At 38.9% G+C, this 20,346-nt stretch overlaps 1 protein-coding gene across 9 annotated transcripts in view; it reads left to right on the top strand.

Annotated features, from left to right (window-relative positions):
• Pam (peptidylglycine alpha-amidating monooxygenase) overlaps positions 1–20,346 on the top strand; it is a 289,755-nt gene that overhangs the window by 188,313 nt on the left and 81,096 nt on the right. For all 9 annotated transcript variants that reach the window (XM_057758219.1, XM_057758203.1, XM_057758211.1 and 6 more), the window contains exon 7: positions 760–843. In XM_057758219.1, coding sequence (XP_057614202.1) covers positions 760–843 — 84 coding nt within the window. The remainder of the gene's footprint in view (positions 1–759; positions 844–20,346) is intronic.

Raw genomic sequence — 20,346 nt, 5'->3', positions numbered from 1 at the left:
CGCTGTGGTGAGAAGTGGATTTTAAGATGCACACTCCTACCCTCCCTCCCTAGCTCATGCCGTCACCATCAATTGCATTGCTTCAAATCATTGAGAAATCTCTCTGTCCATTACCTTGTGCCCACCAACAGGCTTAAACATCCTAGAACAGATGTGTTGACATTTTGAGAGCACATGCATTTTCTCAGCCTGTGAGTAGTAGGTATATTTTAAACACGTCACTAACAACCTCCACATAAACAGTAAGAGCATTCACCGACGCCTGGATTGTGTGACCTAGCTAACAACTGGTCTCCTCTGTGTCACTTTTGAAGACCCTGTCTTCATGTGGGAGGGAAAGTAGCCACTCTGAGATACTTCTAAGATTCTCTTTCCTACAACCACTTCAAAATGTAAATCATAATATTTATTAAACAGAAATAGAGTCTTTTTATATGCTTGTTAAACAGCCAATAGGGACAGAATTTTGTCTCACTGTTTCTTTCCCAGTGAGTGGTCTGTTTGGTTAAAGGACCAGGGAACCCTCTGGTTCTAAATTGGGAACTATGAATATAGATTCTGTTAAGAGTTTTGTTTAAACATTCTCTGGCCAATGCAGTTTCTTTCACGTTCTGTGTGCTAATTTTATATGATGGAAGTCATTTTGTGCCCCGAGGGTTTCGTGACCAGCAGCACAAAATGACTACTGACTCTACTGAGTGTAACGCATGTAAGCCCCAGCTTCCGTAATGACAGTTTGCTTGTTTTATAATGATTTAGGTGTTGGATTCAGAGTCGGAGGAGAAACTGGAAGTAAATACTTTGTCCTTCAAGTTCACTACGGGGATATTAGTGCTTTTCGAGGTAAGTTTTGAAGTGTTGGAACTGAGCAAAATGTTCAGTACTTTATTACTTAAACGAGGTGGGCTATTATCCATGCAATAAAATGAAGGATTGCCCATACATTCTGCCAAGCAGGGATAATTGCCGTAAGATGCTTTAATTTGTAACTGCTAAAGGAATGGCTTTGTTTCTAAAGGTTATTTCCACAATGCAAGCTTCCATCCTGCTGTGCTTTCATTTTTGCTGGCGTCCAATGCGTTGTCTAACGTGCTTGCTCCAATGCCTATCAGAAATGTCACTCAATGCAGTCAATACCATTAGAAAGCACAGAAAGAACCTACTGGCTTATTTACTTTACGGTGAGCAAGCCACAGGGAGAGTGAACGGATTCTGCAAACCATCTGGCAACTGCTGAATTTCATGCGTAATTCGCATGGCCCGCTGCATGCACTCCTCCACGTCCTCTGGTCTCAGTCACTGGTTAACATATTAAATCATCCGACACAACTCGCTCTACCTGTGATCACTGTGCATTTCATTAAACACCCCTTCTCCTGTTATAGAACCATCAACACGACTAATGGGGCTCTGTTTCCAAGGCAACCAAAAGTGGTACTTCTTATTTGTTCTGAGGCTTGTAGCGAACTCCAACTGTGTTTTGAATTTGTGCTCATGGTTCCATGAGATTGTAAATAGTAACTGAGTTCTCATTGGCTTGTGACTGTTTTCCTGTCCTGGGCTGACACACTTTCTCTAGAATTCTATAATGTGATATGTAGAATAACTGACCAGACAAATTTTCTTCCTCAAACACATTTGATTTCCATCCAGTAGCAAGTTCTAGAAGCAGGTGCCTGTCTGTACCTATGAAATACACTCTAGCACAGTGGTTCTCAACCTTCCTAATGCTGCAACCCTTTAATACAGTTCTTCATGTTGCGATGACCCCCCCCCCCCCAGTCACAAAGTTATTTTTCGTTGCTACTTTATAACTGTAGTTTTGCTACTGTTATGAATTGTAATATAAATATCTGATATGTAGCACCTGTGAAAGGGCCATTTGACCCAAAGGCTGAGAACCACGGCCTCAGAGATTTTCCTGAGAGATCCCCCCATGTTGTGGAGAGAATCCCTAGGTTCTCAGCCCTCAGAAATGAAGCACCATGTTGTCTTTCTCTAAAAAAGTATATTGAAAGTAGTAATTTTATATAACTGAACACTTCTAATTAGACATAGATATATAAACAAAAAACTCCAGTCACGACAAAATCGCTTTCCATCTCTGCCCCATAACCTGCTCGTAAATTGCCAGCAGTCGAGATTGCCGAGACAAGGTTTTGCTGCACGCAAAGAAATAAAACAATGTTTGTGTTTGAGGAACAAAGCCAGAAACAGTTTGCTCTGGAATGCTGCATCTGGCCTCGGTCGAACAGGCAGCTTCTGGTGCTGCCTATGGAACTCTGATGGAACTCGTGTTTTGGAAATGGCAAGCAGGCTGTCCCTGAGGCCCACAGCCAGACCAGCTCAACCCACCCACACGCACGCAAACCAGATTCTCTGTCCCTCTGTGAGATACTGAACTTTGCTGTCAACATAATTCCTCAGAGATTTTTCTCGAACTCCTGACAGAGGCTGGCTGCATTCCTCAGAGAAAATGGATGATAGGCACTGATGTTTGAAAAGCATGACACTTTAATAATTTAATCTCTTACTGATGACTCATTTTAAAATTAGTGTTAATATTAAGGTAATAATGTCCTGGTATTTTAATATATAAGCAAGCAACTTTTCTTACTGTAAAAGGCAGATGGGAAATTTCATGTAGTGGCTTCTCTCCTTTCTAGACTAGTTTTTCCAAAAGAAGCTATATAAAAGTTATAAAGACAGCCAGCATTAATATTCAGAGAGCTTATTGTAACATAAAATAGTGTATCACTTACTCTAATAGAAAAATGTAAAAAATAATTCCCATAATTCATTCAGTGCCAGTAGATATGATCTTGTCACATGGTATAGAACATTAAGGGAACACACAGGAGAGCATCAAATCTCATTGAAATAATGAAATGGACGTTTTCCATTTATTGAACTGGGGATGGGTAGGAACTGAATTATACAACTCAAGACTACCAGACTTGGGTAAGCCTAATACAGTTTGGGAAGTTTTATAAATTAATGTATTGTTTTGGAAAATGATTTTTCCATTTCATAAAATTTGTCACTTAATATATTAAAAGTTTTCTAAATGATGAGACTTTGTTTTTAAAATGAGCTACATAGTCACAGTTGTGTGCAATTAAAGCTGTTAATATGAAAAATAGACAATTAGCAAAACAAAAGTAAATAATAACATTTGAACAGGGTATCCGTACTTATGTGTGCTTGTGTGCATAGGTGGACCATGCGGAAGAAAGATAAGAGGGAAGAGCTGATGAACAAGAAGGGGCTGTGTCAATACTTTCTTTTTAAATGACATCAGTGTCTTTACAATACAGTTTTCATCCCATAGTATTTCTTATTTTTTAATTATTTTTTTTAAAAAAATGATCTTTTCTCATTTTACATTCCAATCCCTGTTTTCACTCCCTTCGCTCCTCTTGCTCCCTCCACCTTCCCCCTCAGCCCCATCCACTCCTCATCCTTTTCCTCCTTAAGTACCTGCCAATGAGGGCACTGCTCTCCACTCTCACCAGCTGAGAGCAGGTCCCCGTGCGTGAGTGTGTGCATGTGTGCGTGTGGATGGGCTCAGGCCCGCGTGAGTCCCCAGCAGAGTTACTTCTGTTGAAACAGGTTCTGTGCAAAAATGCTACATTTCTCTTCATAAACAATTAGAAGAGGAGAAAACAGCATCCTCTACTTGTTAAAGTGCATCCAATATGTGTGGTGAATGTATAGCTGTGGCCAGAAATGCATGAACTTATGAAAAGCTGCTACTCTGAGAGCAATGTCAGGGAAGATTGGAACTTTACGATTTAAGAACTACGGATGATATTTTCTGTATGTTGTAAATCAAAAAGAGTATAACACTCCCAGGAAATTTCTGTTTCCTACTGAAAAGTGGGGAGATATTTGGCTTAAGCGAGCCAGCATTTTCCCCCATTTACAGAAAGGACTTTTTAAGAAACAGACCTCCCACAATGATGGTAAAGAACCTCCTTAAACTTGTGGGTCCATGATTGACAGTCAGGAAGCATAACCTACAGTCAGAAAGTCTTAGGGTGGAATCTCTCACAGTTGGAGAAAGATGCCATATGAGTTCTGTGAGATCGTATGAAACGCTTGTTTTGTAACTGTACCAAATATTAAGCTGTAAAAGCTTCATCAAAAGCCACTTAGCTTTTTGAAATGCCATGCCAGTCCCAGGCAGGCCTGGGCTGTTGCAGGGCACTGCTTTCCTGCCAGCCAGAGTTTACTCTCTCAGTAGTGCAAACACAGAAAGAGTGTGTGCACGGAAAGTCATAGAAGAGCATGCTATTAATGGAGGCTCTAGAGGGACAGAAGCATCCACATCAACCCAGGGAGGCAGGGTGCGGTCTGGGGGAGGAGGCTTCTTAGAACCTGAGCAAGGCTCTGTAAGCTAAACTAGAGCTCCCATGTCCTAGGGCCAGGAGGGACATTCCAGACAAAGGTAAAAATCATCCAGAGATATGAGAGTGAAATAGCCCCGTGCCTGGCAAACTCTTAGTGATTAATTTGAAGAGAGATGTGGCAAGCATTTGGAAAAGGATGTGTTAGAGCGTAATGGCCCTGGTAAGACTTGGGTCTGAGAGCACTCCATCCAGAGGTGTTGGAATCATGGTCTCAGTTTGTCATGCCTGCCAGTTCCACGCTTGAGCATGCAGAAAAGCCACTAACACTGTAAACTGGTAGCCATGATGGGGGATGGGAAAGTCAGAATGATTTATTAAGTGTACACTGGTTAATTATTTACAAATTATATTTCAAGGGAAATTACAAATAGTCTAATTGAAAATGATAGCCTTATATAGGTAATAGCATATCTCAGAGTTTAATGATTCTAAAGCTAGACAGCCTAATAATGGCACATCCTTGTTCTGTTGTCTTTGCCCAGTATGTAGGCAGCTCAGTGCCTTCTTAAGCTATGAAATGGGACCAGATGGCTCACCTGGAGTTCTCTGATGAGTATTCATTCACTGAATGTTAGCTGCATTCACTATGGTCCACATAAACAAGTAAATACTCCAAAGTGAATCCTTTGTCATAGCTATCTCTACTACAAAAGGGATATTGGCTATTTTTCAAGGGTCTTAGAGTTTAGTTAGACACAGAACATATATGTTCACATCCGTCAGTGTTGTAAGACGTGTTCTAGTTATATGATGTTTCTTATTCCCTGAGCAGTTTTTATTATTGACAATTCAACTGTGCAAAAAGCAAAGATCAACCCCTTGTCCCTAAGGAAATGAGAAGAGTAGCAACAGGGATTCCATCTGTCCTTCTTCTCTAAGTGATGGTTAATAGTGTCAGCTTTAGAAGATAGAATCATTGAGGAGACACGTTCTTGGACTGAGCCGTCAAACAGTTACTACGTTGTGTTAGTTGAGGTGGGGACCCCCACATTAACTGAGTACACCTCTCCATTCTGTTCGTTTGGGTCTTAGACTAAATGGAACGCCGGGACATTCAGCATACTCCCATTCCTGACTGGAGACTGTGAGCAGCTGCCTCACTGTCCTGCTCTATGACCCACCCTCACTAGGGACTGCACCCTTGAACTGTGGGCCCCAATAATCGCTTCCTTTATTTTTCTGTTTGTCATGGCAGCAGGACGGGTCACTAATGCATTCCACAAAACATAAGCTTTTGTCTTTATTTTTTTCCAATCAAGTCTTGTTCTAAAACGAAAATTCTCCTGAGATTTTTCTCAGAGTTAGGCATTATTTTCTGCAGGTTTTTGGTCTAGGGGAATTTTATAAAAACTGACTTTTTATTTCTGGGGTTCCCTTGCATTGGTCACTATTCTAGAACAAGAGGTTGATTCTCAAGTTGAAAGTGCCTTGGTCTCATGATCTCAAGTTAGAGCAGTCTGAGGATAGATCCTCTTCCCAAATGCAAAACCCTCTTTTCTAGGTTAGCAGAATTTTCAAAACACCAAAATCATCTCTTGCCAGCTCTTGCTGCGTGGTAAAAAGACTCCAGAGACATATGCACATAGACCCCAACACCTGGCAATCAGTGTTGTAAGGAGGGTTCTAGTCACGTGATGTTTCTTGTTCCTACACTGTCGCACAACCCTCCTGCATTTCCTACATTGCAGCAGGATCCTGAAAGTAGAGATGGAGATCCACTTTCCTGAGAGTGAGTTAATACTTATAATCTAAATTAAGTGAATTAATCCTAGAAATCCTTATTTTTTAACTTGACGTGAATTCTAAAAACATACTTTAGTTTCCACATTTCTAAATTATATTAGTAAAATCAGGTCATAAAATTTCAGTAGTATTCCTTGGAAATGGTTATTTTTTTTAATAGCAACTTTTCCCCAGAAAGCTAAGGTTTCATCTATTTTAAGTACTATAAACCATCTTAGACAGGGGCTACAGAGATGCCTCAGCAGTTCGGAGCACAGGCTGCTCTTGCAGGTTCCCATAGGTCAGTTCCCAGCACCTCCATCAGGCAGTTATTGTTGCCTGTAGCTTTAGCTCCCACAGCATCTTCTGAGCCCTATGGGCACCTATGTCACATGTGCATACCCATGCAGAGAAACATACATATAAACATGATAAAAATAAAATGGTTCAGTAAAGATACTTGGCTAGAAGTCATCAGAGAATATATGATGTGTCTATGAAGTTGTCACATGTGCTGTGTTGTATGCTGTTAAATACATGCCAGCATGAAGCAGATTGGCAATAAATGTTAATTCAAGATCTTCTTACCCCCACCCCACTTTTCTTAATGATATGGTGCATCGTACTAAACAGGAACCAGTGGTCTATAATAGTACAAAGGCTGTTGCCACATAACTGGGCATATCACCCACATTTACCTGCTTTTCAGTATTTAGCTTCATTTGTTGTCAAACTACCACGTAAGCTCATTTCATTTCAAATAATTCACTACGTGGAGGCAAAGGTAAAAGGAAAATCTGTATGTATGTCATTTCCTGTCAAACAGAAGCACATGCAAATAGAACAAAATGGCCATAATAATGTAAACAAACAAGCAAGGGGCCTGAGAAACTGACATGATCATGTGTACTTTATATTTGAAAAAAATATATATATATAATTTGTCTCTGTGTGGGTAGGTGCATATGACTGCAGGTGACTCTGGATGTCCAAAGAGAGTATCAGGTGCCCTGGATCTGAAGTTACCGGAAGCTCTGGGATACCCAACATCCCGGAACCACACTCTAGTCTTTAGCAAGAGCAGCATGAGCTGTTATGCCCTCAGCCTTCTCTGAGCCCCAGTGCCATGTACTTTAGATGGTTTTTAACCCGCAAAACTTTAACAGCCCTTCTCCCATCTTCTGATTTTGTGCTTTAGATTTGGACTCTTGTCACCCAAGTTTCCTTTTATTTAATTTCTCTGTGAATGCACAGGTAACTGATTTGGAACTTTGCAGGGATTTGTTTGTGTAACATCATGGCAACAAGAATGTCCGGACTTCTCCTTGCTCTCCAGCCTTGTTCTTCCCTGTCAATAATCCATCTAGGTGTGGTTCTTCCCTCTCTTTCTTTCAGACAGTTGCATGTTCCTAAACATAGGGTCAATGGACCCACAATGCAGATACATCCAAGAGGATGCTGTTCTCTCGCACTGAGGAGCAGAGCAAGCACGGTAGGGTGGTAGGCACGGCAGCCTGACGTGAAACAGAATTTCAGAGGAATTGTCATTCTGCTGGATCCAGCCTTCTCCAGCTCTTACAAGGCTGCGGCCACAGGAGAATTGGGGGAAAGCTTTGAAACTGTAAGCCCAGGAAAAAAAAATCCCTTGCTAATGCATTTTTGAACCAGATAGAGCAGAGATCAGTGGCAGGGAAGCTGCACTTAAAATGATTGCATCCCAGCATAAAGAGGACGCTTCACTTGAATGTGTGTGAGTGCTCCCAACTCTCTGATGTCTGAGCACCAAGCTGGTGGGAAACTGAATCAAAGATTGCTCACCATTGCTTCCTCCACTGTCTACCCTCCGTCTCTCCAAGCAGCTTCCACCTATACATGCTTTCCTGCAGTATACACCAAGTCTGTTTTTATTCATTACCTCGTGTGCTGCCGTGAACCCTAGTATTTAAGCTGAGTTCTTTTAGATCATTTTTGATTACTTATTTAAAAATCTCTTCTGGGGGTTGGTAAACATCACGTGGCAGGTGAGTTCAATCCCCAAGACCCACAAGGTGGGAGGAGAAAAGTGATTCCTACAGATTACCCTTTCACCGCCACTGGCATGCTGAGCCAGCACACACTCACACACACATATATACTCACACCCACACACGATGGAGGGGGTAGGAGGAGAGAAGAGAAGAAGAGAAAGGAAATCTTTGACAGTGCAGCTTAAAGGCCATTCTGTTATGCAGGTGTGTGAAATTCTTGTCTCTGTTAGAGTTGTATAAGTTTTTTTTTTTCTGCAGTGAATAATGTTAGCAAATATTTTGGGGTAGATATCTAAAAATGCTACTTTGAATTGCCGAGTGTTTGAACCTTAAGACATTCCACCAAATTATCCAACAAATCACTTTTTACACTTTACAATCCACGAAGAATAAGCAAACTCATTTCCTTATCTACACTCCTTTTTTTAATACTACATTTTTATGGTTTTTTTTAAACGAACCACTGTAAAGTCTCATTAAAAGAATTAGAATGAATTGCAAGATCCTAATAGATTCACCTCTAAAGTGCATAATCAAACTCTAAGAGAATCTAATCTGAGGACTCTTTACATAACCCTCCTTTGTTGAAAATAAAACTTTCCACATCACACTAGGCTTACTGGATGCTATGCACAGTCAGGCATGGGCTGTGGTGCCCTGGCGCTGTCTTGTATGTTTACAAAAGCCAACAGATATGCAGCCACCATTCTTTTTTAAAAAAGAAGCAGCAAGTATTGATAATTTATCACCTTATTTTTATTTTACTATTAGTGCAACACTTTTACACGTGTCATGTTTGTATGCTAGAAACACTCAAACCATTGCAATGTTGCTGATTTCTTTCTGACTGTGTTCAATGTGGTTGTGTTGGTGATGGGAAATCAGCTGTGCTGTAAACATTTACACCATGGGAACTGAGGAATCCTTCATGTCAATCTTGTATAACACTGGATTTTTTTGTTCGTTTGTTTGTTTCTTTTGCTTTTTGCTTAGAGCAAGTACAATGCTGGAAAATCATGCCCATGCAGATTATGGTCAATGATTAAAATAAATAAGAACTATAATTATAATACCCCCATTTCCAGGGACAGCAAAGATTTCGCTATGGTTAAAGACCAAATGCAGTTCCAACATATATCTTTATTGCCTCAATAAACAAAACAAAAATCAGTAGTTATTCTCACTGTAACTGCACATTGCACATCTACAGCTACAGGTAAGTTAGAAAATTGTCTAGAAAAACCCAGTAACAGAATTGGTGAAGCTCAACTGTATATATGGAATTTACAATAAAGTATATTGTATATTTTATCAATTTTATAAGTTCTACGCTACATATTTTGTGAATAAACCTACAGTAAATATATATTCACACATGTACATATTTTTGCCATAGAGCTTATAGATTATCAGTATACCACTAGACCCAAAAAATGACATTTTAACACACTTTCCAGTTGCTTTGTTTGCAAACTAAACTTTGACAAGAGCTCAAATATTACTCGTAAGGATTGAAGTCAGTTCTTTTTTTCTTACACTACAGGTGTGTCGTATCAGTCTCTTGGGTTTGGGACATGGGCAGAATAATTTTCATTTACCAAAATATGTTTAATTAAATCTGAATTCTCTTAAGAGGAACTTTGAAAGAAGAAAATGCATTTAATTACTATCTGGTTCTTCCCTCGCTTTCCTTAGCAATTTGAAAGTTAATTTCTTTCAGTCTCAGCATTTACCTAAAATCTGAACACTGGGTTTGAAAATTCTATGAGAAAAGCCACTCGAGGGCATGTGTGACATTCGCGGAGATCGCCCTCCTCATTTTACAACCGTGGATGCATGCACAGATAGCCTGCTTCACACCTAATCGAGTCAAACATTTGGAAGATTTATCTGTTTTTCCTTTATGTATAAAGGTTTGTGCCGACTTGTATGTATTTGCACTGAGTGCATGGCTGTTGAGTCCAGAAGAGAGCAGTGGTCCCCTTAGACCTGTAGTGACAGGCAGTTGAGGGTCCCCTGTGTGGGTGCTGGAAACCGAACCCTGGGTCCTGTGGAAGAGCAGCAAGCACTCTAAAACACCGAGCCATCTTTCCAGCCCCAAGGCAAGCCTTTTGACAAGCTGACCAAAATAAGTTATAAATTTCCATTTTTGTGATATTTTTAAAAATTTAAGTGAAATAAATGAAGGACAGACTAGATGGGAAAGGAACGAGGGAGTGAACTCTAAGAAAAAATGGTGGTCCAGAAGGTAGCATTCTACCTGCTAAAAGACTCAAGTCTTTAGAGATGGTTTGAGAATGATGAGTAGAAGCAGAAATTTGCGTCTCTTCAGAAAAGAAAGCAGTTGAGTCAGTAGACTCTGTGTGTTTTCTCCTAATTCATTTGTAAAGCACTTGATTTTTTTAAAATCAAAGACTGGGGAAAGGCCACAGAATGGAGGAATTACCTAGCCCAGCTCTTCCACCTCTCAGAAATGAACATCAATATGCAGAAAGGTTATGTTTGGCCCAGGGTATTATAGCTGCTTGTTCACGCTGCTGAAACTGGAAGAATCGAATTTGTGTTGTACTTCTCCTTTGCATGTGTGCCAGAGTGCATGGCCTACCTATGTAAGGCAAGTGCTGTAACAGGCAGCGTTGAGAACAGCCCTTCAGGCTGCAATTGCCTAGAGACCTGGGTTCATGAACAACATGGAATATGTGTACAGATCGGGATAGTTTAGTTCACTTTGTTTGTGCCTTGTCTTTCTGATCGCGGGGGAGTCAGTTTCCCTTATCCTTCGGGTCGTTCCTCCATCAGGCTGTTTGCTAATCCCACTGGTTTCAGAAGACTCGAGATCAAATCTTCTTCCCTATTTTTCTGTTGCCTTCTCTGAACACAAGCGGCTTGATGTGAGCCCTATGAATGACTTAGGAGTATTCAGCACCTCTGACATGATCAGAAAGAAGCCTATTATCCCTCAGTATTTTCTTCTTGCCAGTGTCTCCTTAAAAATGTGAGCTGCATGATTCACTACCTCCCTGCATTTCAACTTTGTTAATCATCTTCATTATGAAAGACTAAATGGTCCTGTTTCATCTCATTCATTCCACTGGATAACTGTTTATTTTCAATACAGATATTTAATGGCCATACTAAGGTTTTTATTCATGTAATTATGTTTTTATTCATTTAGTTATGTAAAACACTGCAATACCACTGAGTGTCTTAAAGACTTCATTTTGAATGTAATGCATGCATTTTAAGAAAAAAGCAGTTTGGCATAGAACAGTACAATGTTGAAGTGATCTTTTTCTTAGGGGCAGGGAGAGGCTTTCTTAATGCACTTTAGTTTTTCAAGCTTTTGAATTATGTGTAGTTTTGCTTGTTTTCAGAATGCCTATGCTTTGCCTTCATTTATTCTATCTCAACCTTTTGGACATATTTGTAATTATTAATTCCATTTTTCTTAATCATATTGCCTTTAGCCATTTATTGCTTGCATTTATTTAGTGTGACATGCTGCAGCATGCATGTGGTGGTCAGAAGACATCTTACAGGAGTTGGTTCTCTGCATGTGGGTTCCAGAGATTGAAGTCAGGTCTTTAGGCTTCATAGCAGGCACCATTACATACTGAACCATTTCACTAGCCCCAGATTCCCTTTGCCAAGGGGATCAAAACTTGGAAATAATACCAATCACCCTATTAATCCATTTAAATTACTAGAGAATGGCATTTTGTTTCAGCTCTTCCTAGTAACTGTTTGGAAAGCCAGTAGGAAGAGAAAAACTTACCCGTGGACTGTCTCATGTAAAATTAGAGGATACGCTTCAGTTTCAGGAGCCCTGTTTCACGCAGACGTTGCCAAGGTGACCATGGTGTTCTTTCCACTGAGCACGCATGCTCTGGCAAGTTTCTGATGCTTCACACTCTGGTCTGTTTCCTTGCCCACCTCCTCAGCTTTCTTAGACGAGAAGGAAGTCATTCGGGAGAAGCACAGGGCTCCTTTACTCCATTTCCCATTTGAGATAAGCCTAATCCTTCCTCCTAACACACCTTTCTGGCTGTTTCTTTCCATGCAGATTTCTCCCTCTTCTGAAGCTTAACTATGAATGTGGGGAGAGCTTATGGAGAGATAGGGAGCCATGTGAGAGGGGAGGCTGCTGTGTTCTTCCATTTGTAACTCTGTTCATTATTATTAATCAGTCTTCAAGTTCAGTTATTCATAGTTCTAAAAATACCACCAGGAATTTTGTTCAGATCTTTTAATTTTTGAAGTTATATTGTGACTTTTGGAACTATAAAATTTCCTATTTTCAAAACACGTTTGTCATTCCTATCCATGTAGATTAAACAAAGGTGAAAGAACACATTGTTACCTGAAATAGTTAAAAATTGCAAAGGGCAGGAAAGATAAACTTTTTATATGCTACTAAGGATGTCCTTAAGATGATTCAAAAATTGGAAATGGAGCATTTGGTATGAGAAGTATCCTTTCAGTTTTATATTTCAAATCTTATGTAAAAGGATTTTGCTTCTATGACCTATTTGATCTAGGTCCATCTGCCTGGTTCCTCCTAGCCTTTGCCTCATGGTTTCTGGTCTCAGTGGAAACGATAAATAATAATTGGGAAAGTTCCAAAAGAAATTCATAATGCCATTTAAAAGATGAGTATATGACACATAAAATAGCAATAAGAAAGTGGAAAGTGACTGATAGGACATTTGGGAGGGCCTAGAAGGGAAAGGAAAAAAATATAAACAAGAATCAATGCTGTCCAACAAAAACCCCTGAATATAGAGAACAAGTTGGCTGTAAATATGTCTGGTATTAGCCACAGGATATCTTCTACGATACAAATAAATGTTTAAATATGGGATTTGTACAATATAGAAATTTAAAATCTAATGCCCCAGGAAAGGAACAAAAACAGAGGGTTTATCTTTCTTGATTCAAGTGCTGGCAATGCAATATGTGTACATGTGTTTCTCTCTCTCTCTCTCTCTCTCTCTCTCTCTCTCTCTCTCTCTCTCTCTCTCTGTGTGTGTGTGTGTGTGTATAACTCCTGCATATGTACCATCTGATTTGTGTATTTATTTGTATTATACTTCAATGATGCGTTTTTAAAATGGACATTTAAAATTGCATGACATTTTAAAATTGGATTTATCTAGCATTGGTACATTGTCTTTTCAATTTTAGTTCTGTGGATGGATGGCTCATAATTCCAAGAGGAAAAAAGAAATTTAAATTGATATTTTTGCTATGAATTCATTTCTTATTTGCAGTCCTAAAAAGTGATAGCAAAGAACACTCTCCAATCGCTGCCCTTGTAAGAGTAGGGTGGTGAGCTTTCATGCCTTCCATTTGATCTCTTTTGGGAACACACAAGCCATCATCTCTAAAGTTGTCTTCTTCAATGCTGGATAAGTACATTTTCTCTTCCTTGCCACAAGGCAAATGGAAGCTAATAATTTCTATTCCCATAACAGTGAATACAAAATCAAAAGAGGCTAACTCACTGCAGTGACAACTTCAAAGGGAGTTCCTTTTTGAAGTTCATAGCTTTCATTTATTTAGTACTGAAACTTGTCTGCTAAGCCTGCTTTCAGTGGCCTCAGGAACCCTCTGCATAGCTGGAACCACATTGTAGCAGCGCCAGTATTTCCATCATGTTCCGCTTAGCAGACACACATATGCCTTGACAACCAAAGCCATCATATTGTGCCTTGTGAAGGTGTCCGGGAAGGGGGTACTGAGAATTTGCTTTCAAGGACCCAGAAATCTTCCAGGAGAAATTTGATGACTCAGGTTACCTTTGTCTCCTGTTCAGTATTAAGAGTGCTTTTTTGTTTGGTTGTTTTGTCTTGTTTTTGTTTTTGTTTGTTTTGTTGTTTTTTTTTTTGTTTTGTTTTGTTCTATTGTAAAACCAGGGTTCTTTCAGATGCCTTTCCCCCGAGTAAGCAAAAAGACTGATCTTCTGCATCCACAGTTGTTTTCTCTCCTGTTAGCCTCTCATGTCCATGCCAGGGCTCTGCAGCAGAACTCCAATTGCACAGAAATAACTTCTATAATAGACTGGTATAATGTAGTAGTACAAAAATACCTTTAAAAAGTGGCTATTGGTAACACTCTGTTCCAATGCTAAGTTAACTATATGCTGGGTGTGTTAAGAAACACATTTCCCAAAGAGATTTTCAGAGGAATTCTAACTTATGAAATTTTTCCTGACTTCAGAAATTAATTCCTGAATGATCTTCTCTTTCTGATCACCTTGGGAGCTATGATTTTGTCTCAGGAAAGCATCACCTGTCCAACTATTTCAACATCAGTAATTTAGAACAAAGAACTATAAGATACAGACGAAGACAACACAAAAAATTAAAATGTTTATGTATTGTTATTTACACTTGTTGTAACACCTTTAATTCATTTTTGTTTGTACATTCAATTCAGGAAAGTAGTGTTGATTATATCAAGAACATTTGGGAAGAAAGGAAGATAGCTATGATAGAGTTTGGAATTCTTAGCTTGCTGACACAAGTCTTGTTAAAGATGTCATCCCTTTGTATTTCTGACATTCATTAATGATCCTAGCCTTGTTTTTCCATAGCTGTATAAGGAAAGTATCCATTATCCAAACTGACTTAGGAGAGTAAAAGATGGATATGCTTCCTCACTTCACTTCCCTTCCCTTCCCTTCTGGAGAGAGTATAGGGAATTGAAATCTGTTCTCCTGTCTTTCTGAAGGACTTTCTAATTAGTGGGATATAGTTTATAACAATACCCTGGTTCCCTAAGGATCTTTGGTTGACCTATTCTTTTATTGAAGCAGGAAACAACCAGGACGAGATGAGCTCATGGAAGGAGGGCTATCTCTAGAGGGAAAACTAGGAGAGGCCAGCAGACTTCTAAGAACCTGAGATGGAATGGGCTACTGTCATACATTATTCTACATGCTTACTTTACTGCTTAGCTAGGGATCCAAGCAGGAATTACAAGCTATTATTAGAAAAGCAAGCTAAATAGTTTGGGATGGATAACCTCATATCCCATGCGTTCACTTCCCATTAAGATCCAGCTTCCTGCTTAAGTGGATGCCTTTAAGTACTACTGGCTCTTTATCCATTCTAACTGGAGTCCGTTATCTTTGCTTTTGGGATATTTCATAAAGAAAATGCCTTTGAAATCTCTAAGAAATAGAACTCTCTGTTGGAAATAGGTTTATTAAACACTAACATTGGAGAATTAGAGATGATACCCAAGTTTTTCGCCAGGAACATGAATTCCTTGAACAACATTCACTCTCTGAATCCTCTTGTTCCCCTGTATATAAAAGGCAAGAGTTGAAATCCATCATCTCTAGGGTCTCTTTCAATGCTGAATTCTATGAGTCTATATAGTTGATAAAATACCTTGCTGTGGTTATCCATCTCACGCTAGACAGAAGAGAGTGATTTCTCATAAAAAGCAAGCTGGGAGCCTTATGAAGCGGTCACCCGGCTTTCATCATGATCAAGATCTGATTCAGATAGAACACCGATTTTGAGCCTCCTGTGGTCTCTGGAACTATTCTTTCTTCCATTGCGTGTCCACGTATTAGGAGTGGCGGCTTACTCGTTAGCCCTGTAGTGGTGTCCTGTGCATTATTAAACTTGATGATTGCATGTGTCCTTTTCAAAATTATATTTCAACATTTCCACTACATTCACTATTACTAAAGCTTTTTATATGTACATATAACATTAAAAATGGAATATAATGGTATAATTAACTATCCTTAATGTCATCTGCTATCTAGTAAATGAACTCTCCTCTCTATACTTTGAAATCCATTAGTTCTCACTGGTTCTCTCGGTGCAAAAGAACAGCATCCATGAAATATTCTTTTACCATGGATGCCTTGTACTCAATTCTTTGTAAATATGAAACACATTTCAGATCTGGTGTTAATCATTATGCATCTTAGAGAGTGTGAGACAATAGAGAGAGAGGAAGAATACATGAAACTCCCTCAAAAGAATGACCCTCAAGACTATTGAATGAATCTGGGTTGAAATCATAAATTCAACACAAGCAAAATGGTCTCAATACATTATGCAAATATAGGGTCTTATTGAACTGACTCTTAGTCCAGATCCCAAAACACAGTTGGCCTCAGATCTAGTCAAGAGGAGCATTTTTATTAATAAAAGTCAATGATCTTGAAACACCATATTGATGTATTGTGACCTTCTTCACAGTCCCATGGCTTCTAATCCAGAAGTTTCATTTTAAATGGCTCATGGTATTTATCTTACTAAAATTTCTTTACTTCACTGATGACCTAGTTTCTGCCTAGTTAAAGCTTTTCTGAGAACATTCTTATTCCATATCTTTAACAACAAATTTCAAGTGTAATTAAAAATGTATTTATGATTTATTCATTTGGTCTATGTGTTTGTGTGTTCTTGGGTGTGTGTGCATACACTATCTGCATGCAGGAACCTGTGACAGCAAGAGAGGGGCCTTTGAGTCCCTGGAACAGGGAGTCACAGGGGGTCGTGAGCTATCATGTGGATACTGGGAATAGAACCCAGGTCATCGGTAAGCACTAACTGCTTGTACCTGCTGAACCGTCTCCCTAGCCCCGAAGTTCCTTTTTTAATAGGCCTCTCTTCCCTTTTTTTATATCTCCATGTTATTTCCTTTCTTCTGTTTCTTCCTCTTATGAGTTGGAGAAGTTGGGAATGCCTCCATTTCTTCTATCTTAAAAAAAAAAAAATCCAGATTCCTAGCTATGAATATACATCTCCTCAAAATATATAGCATATCCCCTAAAAATTATAAAATGGGCTAGAGAGATGGCTTAGTGGTTAAGAACACTTGCTGCTCTTGAAGAGAAACCAGATTGAATACCCAGCACCCACAGGGCAGATCTCAGTCATCTATGACTTCCCTTCCAGGGGATCTGATGCCCTCCTCTGGCCTCCTTGAGTGTCAGGCATGCGTGTAGTGTACAGATAAACATTTGTACATACAAAATAATAAATTTTAAAAAGTAAAACAATGACCAAATTTAACCCCGAGCTCTAAATCAAAAGCCAACCTCTTTACTCATCTGTGCACTAGAATCTCTTTGAGCTGAAAATATTGTTCATTAAGAATAATCTACCACAAATTAATCTTCCAGATCACACCCATATTGGATGAGAGGACTCTGAAAACTAGTGCCATTTTTAAAATTCTAAACTTGCCTATAGAGCAGTCTGACTGGAACAGGCTAAGCCCAGACCTTCTCTCCAGCAGAACTGTTGTGTGGGAATGCACAGCACTTATGTGTCAAAGAAGCAGCTGCCTTCCTCTTCCTCTCAGTGACACAAACTCAGTGCTGCAATTCCAGGGCATTTTAGTTTGATACTTACTTCTACTCCCTCTCCTTTAAAGCACTGGGTTTTATTTTTCTTTTTGTCCTCAGTTAACTTTTCCATCTATACCTTCTTCCTTCTGTATTCTTGTGTTCTGGTCTCAGAATGCAGCTATCTGACCAGTGTTCAGCCAGTATGTGATTGTGATCTGCCAAATTCCTTTTCTATGCATGTTTTAACTCTTTTAATCCTGACTTCAGCTTCTTCTTTTATTCAGCAAAACATTAGCAATCATCGTGTTGCTTAGTTACAATAAACTTTTTAAAAGTACTTTCCCCTTTAATGATGGCTTTAACGACAGAGGCAGATGTCACCTATAACCTAGTGAAATGAAATGAATTCATTTTTGTGTAGGTTAATTATTCTGTGGCCTGGTGGTCTGAGCCCTGTGAGTTACAGCAGAAGGGAAGTCAACATCAAGGCATGTTGCCTGTCATCAGTGAAATATGGAAAACTATCTGACTTAAGACTTTACCGGAAGATCAGGATAGAGGTTATGAAAATAGTAATGAATTACTGGGACAAGGGCTATGTTGAGTTGAAAGGTCATGTTCATTGCCCTAAACACTTTGGCTGAAACAAAAGCTGCCATCTTCCACAGGACCTGGTATGCGTCTGGAGCATGCCCCTCTTCCCTGATTGATGAGGTTCGGGTGGCTCTCACTAGGAACTCACTATGTGAATATGCAAGCACATGGGGTGTTAGGTCAAGCTGCAGAAAAATATACTCATAGAGGTCCAGATCACTCCTAGTAATAAAATTCCATTTTGCAATAATATGCAAATAGCAATATATATCAGCAGTGCCTAAAATATATGTAAATGTTTTAGAAGTATTTGCATTGAAACAGCATTTAGAATTTTGTCCAACTACATATTGTTAGGATAGATATTCATCCATCACATAAAAGAAAATCAGGGTCATTCTTCATCAATTTTTATAAAGTTGTAGGTTAGCATACAAAATAATGAGCGTATCATTGATGTTTTAACACATATATATCCTTATACTTCCTACATATTTATTTTTCTGCCATCTCTCCAAATTTTTTTTCCCTCATCCCTGGTCCCCTTGTTTCTCCCATTGAATCATCTTCTGCGTGTGTGTGTGTGTGTGTGTGTGCGCGTGCGCGTGCGCACGCACGCGCCTGTATGTGTTAATTCTGTGTATGAGAGATTCTGCATATGAGAGAAAATGTGCATATTTTCACTTTCTTCCCATTACTGTGTTGATTCCTCCCTTCCGCTTTGTTCCGGTTCTTCCCCTTCCCTCACAGTCCCTTCTACTTTCATGTCTAGAATGCATACATTTATAAACAAAGTGCAACTTGTAAGGTTCCACATTTGTGATTCTGCCAAACCAAACTAGGGTTTTTTAAAATGATAGATACCCTAAAGGATGACCCATAATATAAAGACTATGATGTATACACACATTTTTAAAAATGCTTTGACAAGACCAACTGAATAGGACAAAATTATTGCTCAGCAAGTATACACTATAGTTTTGAAGTGTTTCACTTCATTAATTTCTTTTTTATATGTTCAGATTTCTGGGACACTTTTTTTTTTGTAAAACAGGCAAGGGTTTTACCCTGGATCTATGCAGCAACCTAATCCCATGCAAAGTATACATTCTTCAAGACAAAACTCATACTCACTAACTCAGGGGCTTCTCTGTAAGTCACTACAGGACAGAAGTGCTCAAGATGCATTGTGTTTTTCTCCAGGATGTTATTTCTCAAACTATTATTTAATTTGGTGCTATTTTATAACTACTATATAATGTTTTTGATTTTTACAGGATATTTATAGTTATCATTATAGTCATAATAATCATATTTGTAGATAAAAACAGAAAACAAAAACACAGGAGTTGGCAGGTTAGGTCATGAGGTAATAAATGCTAGTTACACACACTTGGGAGACACGAGTTTGGCTCCTAGAGCCCACATAAAAGTAAAGGAAAGCTCTAACCGCACTAAATTGTCCTGATGTCTACATGGCTGGTGTGGTTCAAATGCATCTCCTTCCGCATACTCATCATATACACAGGATAGCAGTACATTTTAATGTTTGGAAATATACAACATTTAATTTGGAAAAAAACTATGATAAGAGGATTATAAATATCCTTAAAATTTGCTCCTATTGATGTGCTTTCAGAGAAGCTACTAAATTTGGACACTTCTAATACACACTTTAATGAGAATATACGCCATTTTATTACATTTGTCAATAGTTATGGGGCAAGATGCTATGAGTAACATTTCTGATACTCATATTTGGTTGCAATTTTAGCTTTAAAAGTTAAAAGTTTTTACCTTGAAATAACTTTTAGAATTTTGTCCAAATAATTATTTTTAGTTCTTAAATGTCTATTTGATTTTTAACATTAAAATTTTTAAAGTCATGATAAAGATGACCAATTTTGTAAGAAAAATGAAATGATGGTTTCCTTAATTATTTCAGACACAATGTAATGAAAGTACAGAAGACAATTCACAATGTATATTGTGCTTGTTGCTTGCACTTACATTGAAATGGAGGGAAAACTGTTCCTCCATAAGGTGTAATTAAAATGAAAACCTCTGGGGAAGGGGTATGGCTCAGCATTGCTCGTTGACAGACTACATGCCTACTACATACAAAACCCTCGTTTCCATACCTAGTGCCACAAAACAACTAACCAAACAACCATAGAGAACTATTAGACTTGACATTCATTCAGTGGTTAGTGATAATGTGTAAGTGCCAGGTACCTGCTATAGGGGCACTTTACATGTCCCTGTCACT

The sequence above is a fragment of the Chionomys nivalis genome, chromosome 2 (assembly GCF_950005125.1).
Source record: "Chionomys nivalis chromosome 2, mChiNiv1.1, whole genome shotgun sequence".
Lineage (NCBI taxonomy): Eukaryota > Metazoa > Chordata > Mammalia > Rodentia > Cricetidae > Chionomys > Chionomys nivalis.
Note: the sequence above shows the minus strand (reverse complement) of the source record. Positions and strands in the feature narration are given on the sequence as shown.